Here is a 14572-nt window from a genome sequence, read left to right on the forward strand (position 1 = left end):
TAACTCTTTCAGTGTGGTGATAATTGGTGAATGTGAATTTATGACCTTGCTATTTAAAAAAAAATAATAATTACTTGTAGATATAATTTTCACAGTTTGAGTATTGGTTGGTATTAATCAGCAGCCACACTACAATCTAGGACAATATAATAGTTCTTAGAAAGATAGATTTTCCTGTGTGTTTTGGTTTTGTGGCATATATATAGAGAGAGACAAAGATTAGGTTTGTTGCATAATCACATAGCTATTAAATTTCACAACTGCAGTGTAGCTCTAAATGTTTTAATTTTATTTTTAGCAAACTCTTGGCTGTAATATTTCATTGCAGTCATGGCCCCTAAGAAGAAGAATGTGAAAAAGAACAAAGCAGATATCAATGAAATGACGATCATTGTGGAAGATGGCCCCCTCAGCAAACTAAATGGCTTGAATGGACTCTTAGATGGAGGAAATGGTTTCAGCTGCATCTCATCTGAAGTTTCTGACCCATCATATAGCCCAAATCTCTTGGAAGGTCTAAGCAGAATGAGACAAGAAAATTTTCTTTGTGACTTGACTATCAGTACCAAAACCAAATCCTTCAGTGTTCATAAGGTGGTGATGGCTTCATGCAGTGACTACTTTCACAGTATCTTACAGAAAGATCCATCCACTCAAAGAGTAGACCTCAACGATGTATCCCCATTGGGTCTAGCTACTGTTATCACCTATGCTTACACTGGAAAACTTACTCTCTCACTTTATACAATAGGTAGTATTATTTCCACAGCAATTTATCTACAGATTCACACCCTTGTAAAGATGTGCTGTGATTTTCTAATCCAAGAAATCAGTGTTGAGAACTGTATGTACATTGCCAATATTGCAGAAACATACGGACTAAAAAAAACCAAGGAAGCAGCACACAAATTTATTAGAGACAACTTCATTGAATTTTCAGAAACAGATCAGTTCTTGAAACTTACTTTTGATCAGATTAATGAACTTCTTGCAGATGATGACTTGCAGTTGCCTTCTGAAATTCTTGCATTCCAGATTGCAATAAAATGGCTGGAATTTGACCAAAAAAGAGTAAAATTTGCTGCCGATCTCTTAAGTAACATCCGTTTTGGTACCATCTCAGCCCAAGACCTTGTCAATTATGTTCAAACTGTGCCAAGAATGATGCAAGATGCAGAATGCCATAAGCTCCTGGTGGATGCCATGAACTATCATTTGCTTCCCTATCACCAGAACACACTTCAGTCCAGAAGAACAAGAATCCGTGGAGGTTTCAGAGTCTTAGTCACTGTTGGGGGACGTCCTGCTCTAACCGAAAAGTCTCTTAGCAGAGACATCTTATACAGAGATCCTGAAAGCGGATGGAAGAAGCTGAGTGAAATGCCTGCTAAAAGTTTTAACCAGTGTGTCACGGTGATGGATGGATTTCTCTATGTCGCTGGTGGGGAAGACCAGAATGATGCCAGGAACCAAGCCAAGCATGCAGTCAGCAATTTCTGCAGGTAACGTCATTTATTTAAAAGGGATGGAGAGATCTGTTCCACACAATGCAGGCGGATAGACAAAGCTGGTTTGTGACATGCAGCATGAACCACTCAGATAAACAGAAAGGGGACAGGGTGGGGGAGGTATGGATGCTATTCTATATTAAAGTTTGAATGAACAGAAATATGCAACTGAAGTTATGCCAGAACTTCACCACAGTTACACATGCACAATGAGAAGTGAGGAAAACCAAGAAAACTTACTTTGAGTGGAGGACAGAAATAGGAACATAAATAGGAAGTTTTGGGATGTTCTAAGGTACCAATAAAATGCACCAAATCAGACAAAGTGAGACTTTTAAAATTTGAAGAGCCTCTGATGCCTTACAGAAAGTTCTGAAAAACACCTTTTAGGTATTATAATCTTGACTTGCTACGCACCATCCACTATATTTTCAACAGCTTTTACACTGTATTTCATACCCTTTACCTTTTATATTTATCAAGAGCTTAGAAACAATATCAGTGGCTCTTGAAGTCTATATTTATCTTCTACAGTGTACTCCAAATAATACCTCGCTTCTGAAATATTGCAGTTCCTATCTATAGTCATCCAAGGAATGCACTGCTGATAGCAAGGTCAGAAGAATGCGTAGGCTAACCTGCAATAGTCAGATGGGTGGTACTAGTTTCCGAATAGTCCAGCTTAAAAGCTGACAGCACACAATAGCTTGAAGCAAAGGTTGGAGGTGAGACAACTCAGCTTTTTATCTACTAACAGACTATGCACATGCAATGGCAGAACACAGCCACAGCCCTACCAATGCTTCCTTGTCTGCTCCCAGAAGGAACATTCAGATAACCTCTCCTGAGGACATCAACCAACATACAAAGTTAATGAATGTGGAACGTTCTCTAGATGATTTTATTGTGTAATGTACTTTGTCAGAAAAATGTACTACATAAAGGAGATTATGTTGTTGCTCTCCTGACCTGCCTTTAAGCTATGCCTTATGTTCTTGCAAGGAACTGGTCGTGGCGAAGAGGTGGGGGAATCCTCATGGTCCATGACTGAATGAGTTCTGCTTCTTGTCCTGCCATTAACCTCAAGCATGTCAAGTCACATCAGTATGTCTATGGACTTGCTTTCAGAGCTGCAGATGACGATGCTGAATGACAGCTAACAATTAGTATTTACTTCCCATATTCTTTTTCTCCTGTGATTCCCTGGCCCACTCAGCATGCAACAGGAGAAATGTGTGGGCCTACTAATGTACCTCACTCAACTCCTTCAGGAGTCGTAATTTGCTATTTCCTGCTTCAAAATTGCTCATTTAAATGTCAAGCACAGAGAATGTTATTTCAGATAGGAATGGTGTTAGAAAGCAAAGATGTTCTTTCTACATAAATCTTACTTCATGAGTGGCAGGGAAAGAATCCTTACTATTTGAAAAGTACTAAAAAGATGCAAGTATAAATCACCACCTAATTTTTTTAAAACTCTTTGAGGAAATTGACATATTTTCTGTAGGTGTAAATTGCAAAAAAACTTCTAACATTTCTATTATGTGTTGAAAGTATCTCTTCCCAATGTTCTAATGAGGTTATTGTACAAAATCAAATTACAGAAGAGTCAGATTTACTTCACTGAAATAATACCAGGTTTGAATTATACAAACAGTTCTTTCTCCAGTCAAAAACTAAATTTATTTGAAAATTTAACCAGGAATACCAGTTTCATTCCACCGACTTCTAATGGGCTAAATAACTAAAATTTTAGCAACTTTGCACCTGCAGCAGTAGTGGGACAGAGACAGTAGAATTTAGCAGGGCAGTATGTGAGACAGTTACCCTCTTTTTTTAATGCTTTCAGATATGATCCTCGTTTCAACACCTGGATTCACCTGGCAAACATGAATCAGCGGCGCACCCACTTTAGCCTGAATGTGTTCAATGGCCTGCTTTTTGCAGTGGGTGGTCGCAACTCTGAGGGGTGCCTCTCCTCGGTTGAATGCTATGTGCCTGCAACTAATCAGTGGCAGATGAAGGCACCCTTGGAGGTGCCCAGGTGCTGCCATGCCAGTGCGCTGGTGGACGGTCGGATCCTGGTGACAGGAGGTTACATCAATAACGCTTACTCTCGCTCAGTGTGCATGTATGACCCCAGCAAAGATAGCTGGCAGGATAAGTCCAGCCTCAGCACCCCAAGGGGGTGGCACTGTGCAGTGTCCCTCCTGGAGAGGGTCTATGTCATGGGTGGGTCTCAGCTGGGGGGGCGAGCCGAAAGGGTGGATGTTCTCCCCGTGGAGTGTTACAGTCCTTACACGGGGCAATGGAATTACGTGGCGCCACTTCAAACTGGAGTTAGTACGGCTGGTGCATCCACCCTTAATGGGAAAATTTACTTAGTGGGTGGCTGGAATGAAATAGAGAAAAAATACAAGAAGTGCATTCAGTGCTATAACCCGGATCTCAATGAATGGACAGAGGAAGATGAGCTGCCTGAGGCCACTGTGGGCATATCGTGTTGTACGATATCCATGCCCAACACCAAGACAAGGGAGTCCAGGGCCAGCTCAGTCTCTTCTGTCCCAGTCAGTATTTAAATATGGGTCTAACCAGTAAGAAGTAAGAATGTTTACCAGCACAGCAGTATGTTTAACCCTTTAAGTAGCATTTTTGTGCTTATATGGAAAGTATCATTGGCTTTGCAACAGTTTTAATACTGCAAATTGGCCAGTTTTCATCATCTTTAATACAGGTGGCATGAAACAGGACATCAGGGATAAAACAAATTTTCTTAGCAGGAAGAGAGAGTTAACCCATAACTGCAGAATGTCATCTTCTTGAATTTGCTACCGATTCACTGTGGCAAATAATTTAATTTCTTTGTGCCTTGGTTTCCTTACCTGTAAAACAGAGATAAACTTGCTTCAGAAGATCGTTGTGAGGCATTTTCAATACTGAGGTTTAAATGCTTTCAGAACCCAAAATGAAAGTCAAATATTTCTAGTAATAAATCCCAACATACATCAGAAATGTGCTATGTCATCATAAAATTGATCAGTTTTGTTCTTTTCTAAGCATTTTCTACTTTGACAAACAGAAGGCAAAGAAAAATCCCAGACCTTAAAAATAGAGTATATAGCATGTGCATACTTTCCTTTTGGGGCAGTGGTATTCACAGAAAATGTCTCAAAACATTTTCTCCTTCAGAAGTTAGAAAGAGAGCCCTATCTTCTGCCATGAAACCCTTCAATTCTCCTATTTAATGCTGTGACATGGCTTTCAAGACCCAAATTCACAAAATACTTCAGCTCCTGTAAGTGCTATGGGCCAGCCCCAAGGGCTACCTTGCATGCCACATTGCTCTCCTGATCTCCATGCGTACACCAAGGAGCAGACCACCGCCCCATCCTCCTCCTTACGCCAGGGAGACTCTCCTGTCATTCCAGGTAGAAGGCCTGAAGGCCAGTCAGTATGTCTTCTCCTGTTCCTGCTCTTCCCATCTGTGTAGGAATGTACCTCTGGGTTATCTTCTCATCTGGGAAGGTCTTCACTAATGCAAGGAGCTAGGAGCTGCCACAGCAGGGGCAAAACCTGGAAGAAGAATTCAGGCCAGGAGGCACCAAGGGCTAATGGTGTCCGAGTGTGGAGAAGATGCACAGAGCGTCTCTCTTACTCAGTATTATTCTTGCAAATAACCAGTGGACTGAGGAGTAAAAATTAAATAAGGACTCAGGGTCTGCCTTTAAGAATAAGATATATGCGTGGAAAACAGTGGATCGTGGAAAAACTGGATGAAAACAAAGAGACTTTCCTTAACAGGAACAAAGAGGTACCTTAACACCTTTCTTACAAGGTACAGGCACGACATCACCCCAAGTAACCTTTTCCTGGGCGTACCATTATGTATCTCCTTTTGCAGACTTCGTTACAGCTCTAGTTATGCAGCTTTTATTCACATTTTACCAAAGCCTAGACTAATGCTGTGCCTGTTGAAGTCTGAAGTTTTCCCAGTGAGTAGAGTGAAGTCTTTGCTCAAATTAAATTACCTTCCAAGAACTTTTTTTCCTAATTCCTGCATTCAGTGGGGAAATTAAGCATAAAACCTAATATTGTTCCCTTAGCCAAAGGGATATGTCCCCTGAGAATGTGATACCGGAAGACTGCTGTCAGCACAAAATGTCTACATCCTTCTGTTTGGGAAGGAAGGGAGCAATACAAGGAACTGAAATGATTTAATATAACCAAAAGGGCAGAAGTTCACTCACCTCAACCAATTCATAGAGGCTTCACATGCAGTTTCCTCAGATTATCATTGACACCTCCAGGCCCCCGTGCCTAGGAGAAGGCGTGCTTTCAGCAATGCTTATAAGGCAGCCAAATTTTTATCTCATTTGCAAAAGGGGAACACTGTAAAATTGTCTGTAAGTGCAGATGCTATAGAGACAAGCATTTTCAGGACTCATGCTCTGCTCTTTGATAGCTTTGTTGCAGCTACATATTGAGCATCAGCATGAGAATGACACAGTATTAAAGGTGAAGTAATTCACTCTGTTGCTTGGGATTAAACTCCACGGCACTTTGTTCTGTTTTCCAGTTCTAACTTAGACTTCATGTCTGAATCCTGGATATACAATTTTAAAATTCCAAATTCTATTTTTGAGTGCTACATGTTATTATAATACTGTATTGCAATGCCTTTTGGTCATAGTAGCAGTGCCATATAGTTTTGATTAATTTAGTTAGCATACAGTTATGCTCTATGCTGTTTAATTCAAATGAATAATAATTCAAATCCACAATCACAGAACAAACATGGAATTGTGTAACAGAGTAAGATTACTTTGTTTCAAATACGAGAATGCTGTTCTTGCCCATTCCAAGTCACCAAAAGATTCTCATGCATCAGAGCAAAATTTCTTTTTTCCCGAAGTCATGACCGTGTGTCCCATACAGAAGTATTTAGGAAGCTCTTTGAAAAAAACATCTGCTCCAATATTTTTTTGTGAAATTTTAATAGTATTAGATGAAGTTTCTTATCCATCCAGTCCAATGGAGACACACATACACTCATCCAGTTCTAACTGTATACATATTCCACTTCTTTAGTGTTTCTAAGGTACCCATAGGATGGTATTAAAGAACTGAAGAAACAATTATTTTGGTCTCAGACAGTTATTGGATGAAATTGTCATATGTAAGCATCTCTTTTTCCCTTTAGGAATTCAGTTCCAAAATGCCATGCTGCAGGCTTTCCTCTTTGTAAGCAAGCACTTCCTGTATGTCAACAACCATCTTCTGTTTTCGAGTAGAAAGATATTTGTGAATGATGGGCTATGTGCAATGAAACTACTCTCCTACTACTTAAAGGGTTAAAAATTATGGAGGCCAAATCCTTTTCATCTTACTCACAGACAAGTTCCGTTGATTTCAATGAGACTGCTAAGTAAGATGTACAGGATTTCGAACTCTTGGCCAAATTCTGGCAGTACAGTAGATAGAGATGCCTGCCAAAACTGTCATACCCAGAAGGAAGACTGCTTCTCAGCCTCCACTGCCCTTGGCCACAACAAATCCATAAAGATGTGTCCTAGGACAGGAGCCAAGTACCACTGGCCATGCGTTCCTTCTGTAGAACAAATTGGGTATGTACTTCAGCCAAAAATCTTAAGTAGATTAACAAATGGTATTGTTATCGGTATAGCACTTCAGGTTGGCTTTGTGTTATTTTCTTTAAGCATCTGTTTAGGCTTCAGCTGCACATTGAGCCAGGATTTGGCCCTTCATATGTGACAATATCAGCTGGATTTAATATTATTTTGATCATACCAATGTACTGAGCTATTTGTGACGTTTTTATGTACAATCTCATTTTGTTAGAACTGTGAAAAATGGTTTGTATGTTCTGTTTTATGGGACAGTGTTCTTTCATTGTCCGGTACTGTATTTTCAGTCTCTAGATGTTTAATAACAACATCTCAGTTGAACTTGAACTATTGTATATCTCAAAAAGAAATTTTAAAATGCAGTTTCGGAAGTACTGTATATGGTAATATTAAGTAGAGCAGAGGGCTTCCAAATGTATGAGATGCAGATTGTTAAAACACTACAGGGATTTCTTTAATACTATAGTCATAGTAAAAAAAAATAATCATCATATATGCTGTTATCTTTGAAGTCTTTATGCCCATGCATTTTATAGTTGGCAACATCTGCACTTCCAAGGAATTCAAATCTAAAAATAAGCTTTCTTCAGTCTGTGAGTGAAACAGTTTGATGATGTTTTGTTTTCTTGTTTATTCATGCTTGTGTAGATGCATGGGAGAGTGTGTTACGAGGTTGTGAGGGAGGAACTTACTGTTGGAAAGTTATGCTGAAAGAAAGATGTTATGCTGAGTTCTTAATCAAGATGAGATCATGATCGTTTAATCTGTTCCTGATGTTAAACGCAAGATCATCTGTGGCTCAATCAATAGTCCAGTAAGCTTAAATGCCAACTTCTAGCTGGTCAAAGAGGGAAACACAATATTAGCATCAACCAAAGCTATGAGGTGTTGAAAAGTGTTTCGTGTTGAGATTTTTCAATGGCAAATCTTGCAGGAAAAAGTACATGATGGATGAAATGACTGAGTGAGACCATGTTTTGTATTATCCTGAAACCTAGATTAGTTGATCTTACAGTTTTAACTCTTTCCAAGCCCATGCTGGCTTTAGTGCCAGTGTTTCCCTAGTAGCAGCTGGGTTTGGTAATTCTAGTTGCAAACCCAACAGTCATACTAACAGTTGTATGAGCATGTTTACCTTCTTGAATTCAGTGAGATTTCTCCTATATACAGTTATCTTTATTAGGTTTTATTTGGAAAATTAAAATACAAGAACTAAATCCATGGGTAGAGAAACATCAATGTCTAATGAAAGCCAACATGAAGGTATTAGACTGATACTCAATATCACCATTCAACTACCTACTTACCATGCAGGCACAAAAAATTTTTTTGAGACTAGATTTCCCTATAAGGATTATTTCTTTGGGAATAGCTGGTCTTTAAATCCTATGTATGCTCCAAGGGGTTTTGGGTAACACACAGGATGGGAGATGCAAGAGGCCCCAGGTAGTAGAAAGGGGAAGATGGAGCCCCTTAGAACAGTCAGTAGACTAACGTTTTGTTCCCAGTTCTCAAGGATATTCAACAAATATGTGCTGTATAGAAGTACATATTTCCACACATACCTTTTCATAAGCAGCTTTGCTTATGTTCTGTAACTGAGATGGGTCAGCCTTTCTTATGAAAAGCAAGGCTCAATTTTCAGTTGCCTGTAACTTGAATTCTCAATTGAATTGAATTTTCAATCAATTTTAACCCAGGTTTACCAAAGGTGGGAGATTTTTTTCAAAGTCTAAATCCAAACGCTTAGAGAATGCAGTTGAAGCCAATAGTCCCTCGGCCTTTTTGCAATGAATCTTCTCATCCTTTTGTTGAAGACTTACTTTGTATAAGTAATCAAAAACATTGTAATGCACAGATTTGTACTTTGACTCCTCCATGCAAGAGGAGGATCTCTTGTCCCTTTTATTTTCTCTTTTCTTATCCATAACTGAGTGACTCACAGGGCACCAAAGATGATGCACAGATGAGAACGCTACATAAAAGCTCACCTGTGAATCTAATTCAAAAACTCTCATCGCTGGTGGCCACAATAAAGAAAAGGACACATTCTGGAATGGCTGCTGGAAAAAAAGGGTGAAAAATGAGTTGCTGGTGCTCATTTGCAAGTGTGACATTGCTCAGAGCTCTGTTCCCAGAAGTTATGAAAAGAATAAAGGAAAATACATACAATTCTATATAGCTTGCGTGAGAGATTCAGTTAATACCAGATGAGTTTTGCCATGCAAAAGACTAGTATAAGTTCATTGTTGTCTCGATGAAAAATAAGTTTGCAATAAAAATACAGGGATTAAGTAAACTTATGGGGAATACATAGTTGATTTCTGTTGGTAAGAATGGGAACACACACATTTAGATACACTGGATGTTACACTAGTTGCTGCTTTGGCAGTTTTTTTGTCAACAAGAAAAGTTACAAATATAACTTATTTTGTAAAGCATTTCCCTAGCTTATAAGTGTTAGACATACTGCTTATACAGATAGGTTTTCTAATTATACACTTTAAGGATGGACTGTAATAACACAAGGGAACATATTTCAACAGAAAGCAATCTGTAAGTGTAATGTGAGAATGTTACTACTTAAAAATTAAAATTTGTAGTGCAGCAGTTGTCATTAAGAAGAATAACAGCATGTTGTTATTTTTCATTGTATGCTTTAAATAAAACTGTCGACACACGGCGCAAACAAGTTATTCATATTGTAAAATCAGTTGGAAACTGTGAGACTCTTTCTGACAAATGCATAGTTGCAGTTGAAATATGCTTTGTTTTCTGAGCCCCATGTTGATGCTTGCTTCCATATAACCCAGATGGAATGTTTATTACACCCAGGCTGTCAAACCACCTTCACAATAAGCTACACAGTGTGGCACTGGAGCCACTTTGATCTTTTTCATTTTATTGCAAGGACAATAACTTGCTTTTTAACAATGAATTTCACAGTCATTTGTTGTAATCAAAATGCCTAACAAGAAATGATGACAAATCAGATGTCTGATTAGCAATTTTACATGTTTTCATTTGGATTGTATAAGTAACAGTATTGGAGATAAATAATTCTAAATTTCTAGGAGAAAAATTTGTCTAAATTCTGAAAAGAAATTAAGTTGTGCCACAGATGAGAGGGTTTGAGGTGCCAAAAAGCATTCCCTGTGTTTTGACACCAAGGGCTTGGTTCAGAGTGTGATTTGGCATTTGGCAAATGTCACAACCTGAAGGGTTACCCAGCCTGCAGCTGTGCAAAGATTGTGACCATGGGTTCCTCAGATTCTGTAATATGCAAGGACCCTCTAAAATTCTTGACTTTATTACAGATTACCACAAATACCACAAAAATCACTGGTAGCAAGTATACAACCACAAAAATCACCACTAGAAAATATACCTATGGTTAATAAAGCTAATATGAAGGTTAATAAAGTGAATATGAATGAATATATATCAAGCTATTACAAATTACTATCAGTAATATAATATCAATTGATAGTACAGTGTCAACCAAAAATAGCATCAAGCATGGTAGTACAACCGATGACAGCAACAACCAAGTAGGTACATACTATTACAGACTACTAAAACATCATTAGTGAAGCAAAAATATCAACAAGGATATAATAGCAGAGATATATATAATATTTGCATGAAGTGAATTAGACAGATTTCAAGAGAAGCAAAACTTTCCCAAAAGGAAGGAACAAACCAATCCCAAAGCGGGGACACAACCATCCCCAAAAGAAAGGAGGACAGACCCAAGCAGTAAGACAACAGACAGAGTCTCCCTTCAAAGCAGACCCCCGACACGGAGTCTGGACTCAGCAGAGTCCCCAGTGAGCATCCAAGAGCTTGTGGAAAGTTCACGTGGGATTCAGCTGGGAAGTTCTCAGAGAAAAAGACTCCATTTTGGATAAAAATTAAGTCCTTTTTGTAGCAGAGACACGTAAGTGGGTGTAGGAGATTCTACTTTGAGCAGCCAACGGATGCTGTTAATTTCTGGTTTTCACCTGTAACAGTCAATAGATGATTGTGTTTTCTGTTCTTTCAGAGCAATTTTATTTTTCTGTACTGTTTTCTACCTTCTCAGATGTTAATTTGCCATTACAGTCCCTTGTTTTTGTGCTTATTGGTGGCACCTTGGGATGCCTCTGGTTTCTAGGTCCCCAGCTGCGCTTTTCAAGGATGCAAGCATAATCTCCAGGCTCACAGTCCCAGGCTGGCAGGCCTTCCTCTGTCAGTACTTTTCAGCAGACAGCATCTTCTGTTCAGCAGTTTTCCCCTTCTAACCAGGCTGCCTTTATGGCTGCTCACAGCCAGGTAGCCGAATGAGCCTGCTGGCCATGAACCAGGACCCATGCACACCTTGAGCAGCAGCTGGGCTCCTTTAGGGCACCTGAAAAGCCACTACATGCATGTGGGTGGCCTCACCTACGTGTCAAGTCTAGATGTCAGGACTTGGTTGTCTAAATTTACTTTTTGCAGATGCCCCAGGTGCTGCAGGACATTTCAAATGGCACTAAGTGTCAATTTGTGGGCCACCAAGTCAAGTGTGGAGGAAGGAATTTATTTGCCCCTTTTATCTCTACCTGGCAGTCCAGAAGTACATGGCTGTCCTGTCAGTATACTAATATGTCCACTAGTCCTGGCTGCCTTGGGTACCTACAGTGTCTAAAATGCACTGAAGCCATTGTCCAAAAAGGTCTGCTAAACGTGAAACCACTGTCATTATGACTTATTGTAAATACTCTATATAAACAACTTAGTATCAGAATTTATATTGCTGTTCTCATCTTCCTGTCTCAAATGCTGGTAGAAAACTACTCAAATGTTAAGTACAAGCGTCGTTTCCACAGGAGAGAAATCTATTCAAAGTGAGGATGTTGGAATATGGTCCAGGACAGTACGATCACGTTGTGTGACCACACCTGATGACTACTGTGTCCATTTCTGGGCTCCTCAGTACGAGAGGCATGAAGCTATTGGAGAGAGTCCAGTGAATGGCCACAAAGGTTATGAAGGGACTTGAGCATCTCTCCTGTGAGGAAAGCTGAGAGAGCCAGGACTGTTCAGCCTGGAGAAGAGAAGGCTCAGGGGAATCTTATCAATGTAAAATACCCGAGGGGAGGGTGCAAAGAAGATGAGCCAGGCTCTTTTCAGTGCTGCCCAGTGACAGGACCAGTGGCAATAGTCAGAAACTGAAACACCAGAGATTCCCTCTGAAGCTGAGCAAACACTTTTTCACTGTGAGGGTGACTGAGCACTGGCACAGGTTGCCCAGAGAGGCTGTGGAGTCTCCATCCTTGGAGATATTCAAAAGCCAGCCGGACATGGCCCTGGGCAACTGGCTCTAGGTGGCCCTGTTTGAGCAGGGTGGTTGGACCACGTCATGGTTTAATCCCAACCGGCAACTAAACCCCACACAGCTGCTTGCTGACTCCCCCACGGGGGAGGGGGGAGAGAACCAAGAAAGTAAAAGTGAGAAAACTCGTGGGCTGAGATAGAGGCAGTTTAATAAGCAAAGAAAAAGCCGTGTGTGCAAGCGAAGCAAAACAAGGAATTCACTCACCGCTTCCCACGGGCAGGCAGGTGTTCAGCCATCCCCAGGAAAGCCGGGCTCCACATGCGTGACGGTTACTTGGGAAGAGAAATGCTATCATGCCAAACGTCCCCCCTTCCTTCTTCCCCCAGCTTCATATGCTGAGCATGGCATCATACGGTGTGGAATATCCCTTTGGTCAGCTGGGGCCAGCTGTCCGGCTGTGTCCTCTCCCAGCTCCTTGTGCTCCCCCAGCCTCCTCGCTGGTGGGGCGGGGTGAGGAGGAGAGAAGACCCTGGCTCTGGGTAAGTCCTGCTCAGTGATAACAAAAACTTCCCTGTGCTATCAACCCTGTTTCCAGCACGAATCTAAAACATAGCCCCATACTAGCTCCTGTGTAGAAAATTAACTCTATCTCAGCCAAAACCAGCGCAGACCAGATGACCTCCAGAGGTGCCTTCCATACTTAGCCATTCTGTGATAGCTAGTTGGTAATTCACCAGTGTAAAGAAAGTGGTGAAACAGTTCTTGGAAAACAAATGTATCTCTAGAGCCTGCAGCTCATATTTCATCTGGATAGAGGTGAGACAGAAAGCAAAAGATTGAGGGAACCTAGGCAAAGAACTTTGGCCCAGCAAGCCTGAAGTGTTGAGATATATCAGTAAATCATTTCCCGACAATCCTCAGACTCTGAACTTGAATCTTTGATTGTCTCAGATGTGTCCTTCCATGGGAATAATGCTGTTGCCAGAAAAAAGGACAGTGTTGCTTTGCTTGGCATGAAGACATTTCTTTGTATAGAGGCATAAGCCGTAGAAAGAGACTTTCTATAAGCTATGCTATTCACTTACTCTAACCAAAGTTTTACCATTTGTAAGGAATCATAGCCAAGATCACAGCAGTATGGCTGGGATTGCAACCTGCTTTTGTCAAGCAGGAAGAGAAAAGCAAGGATTTCCCCTGGTTTCCTGCCAAGGCCAGTAGCACACAAGTCCTGACTTCATGGAGAGAGTGAAGCCAATGTGGCATTACTATGTTCTCACCACAAAAAGGCTAAACAACGTGCTTCTGGCTTAAGTCATGGTTAGACGACTTCTTCCTGAAGCCAGAGAGCAGAACAGGGGAGAAATGTTAGATTTCCAACCAGATCTTCTACAGCAACACAACTGTCCATGTTCTTTTACCAAAAGCAGATAGTAAAATAATCATCCAAGGTTTACCTGCAAAGAAAAAGAAACTATCAGAGTATCATGACAATTTAGGACCTTTCTCTGAACTGGTAGGCTCTTCATCTTCTGATTATAATAATCTTCAAAATAGTCAAAGTAGATGAGGTGGAAAGAATCATGTTAACTAATGTTAAAGAATAATATATATAATTGACAGGAGCTGCAATAGAGCAGATCAAAATTCAGGGATGATTTTGAGGAAGCAAAAGGGATGATTTTGCTTCAAAATTCAGGGATGATTTTGAGGAGTCAAGCCATGAATATTTTTGGCAAAAGCTACTAAGAAGATAGAATTTACGATTAGATTATGATATAAAAGAAAACAATTTTAAGCAAGTCTTGACAAATGCATGATTTGCCAGCATCACTAAAGTAAAAAATATGGATTATAGTAAAAATTAGCTGGATCCTTTCTTTCTTACACTATTTGCTTTGTTACTTAAGGGTCTGACTGAGAAAACTTATTTTTCTGTAGTGCAGATGCATTTCAGAGCTTGCTATCTCATATTTTTCCTACAAAAATAGTTAAATAATACGAGTGAAATATTCACTTAGCAAAACCTGTTTTTTCCTAAATTATCCATAATTTAGCTGTAGGTCTTGCATAGATTTATGGTGTCCATTATACCAACTTAAACCCAGTATGCAGAGGCC

The 14572-nt window shown here is 40.1% G+C and overlaps 1 protein-coding gene across 1 annotated transcript; it reads left to right on the plus strand.

Annotated features, from left to right (window-relative positions):
• Window positions 1–308: 308 nt before the first annotated feature.
• Window positions 309–7403, plus strand: KLHL31 (kelch like family member 31). The gene is made up of 2 exons (XM_056344764.1): window positions 309–1502; window positions 3358–7403. Exons 1-2 carry the CDS (start codon window positions 331–333, stop codon window positions 4088–4090), a joined length of 1905 nt encoding a protein of 634 aa, XP_056200739.1. The 5' UTR covers window positions 309–330; the 3' UTR covers window positions 4091–7403.
• Window positions 7404–14572: the final 7169 nt, after the last annotated feature.

The sequence above is a fragment of the Falco biarmicus genome, chromosome 6 (assembly GCF_023638135.1).
Source record: "Falco biarmicus isolate bFalBia1 chromosome 6, bFalBia1.pri, whole genome shotgun sequence".
Lineage (NCBI taxonomy): Eukaryota > Metazoa > Chordata > Aves > Falconiformes > Falconidae > Falco > Falco biarmicus.

Coding starts and splice junctions, on each gene's coding strand:
- KLHL31 (XM_056344764.1), top strand. CDS start 331: ATGGCCCCTAAGAAGAAGAATGTGAAAAAGAACAAAGCAGATATCAAT. Junction 1,503..3,357: donor GCAGTCAGCAATTTCTGCAG/GTAACGTCATTT, acceptor TAATGCTTTCAG/ATATGATCCTCGTTTCAACA.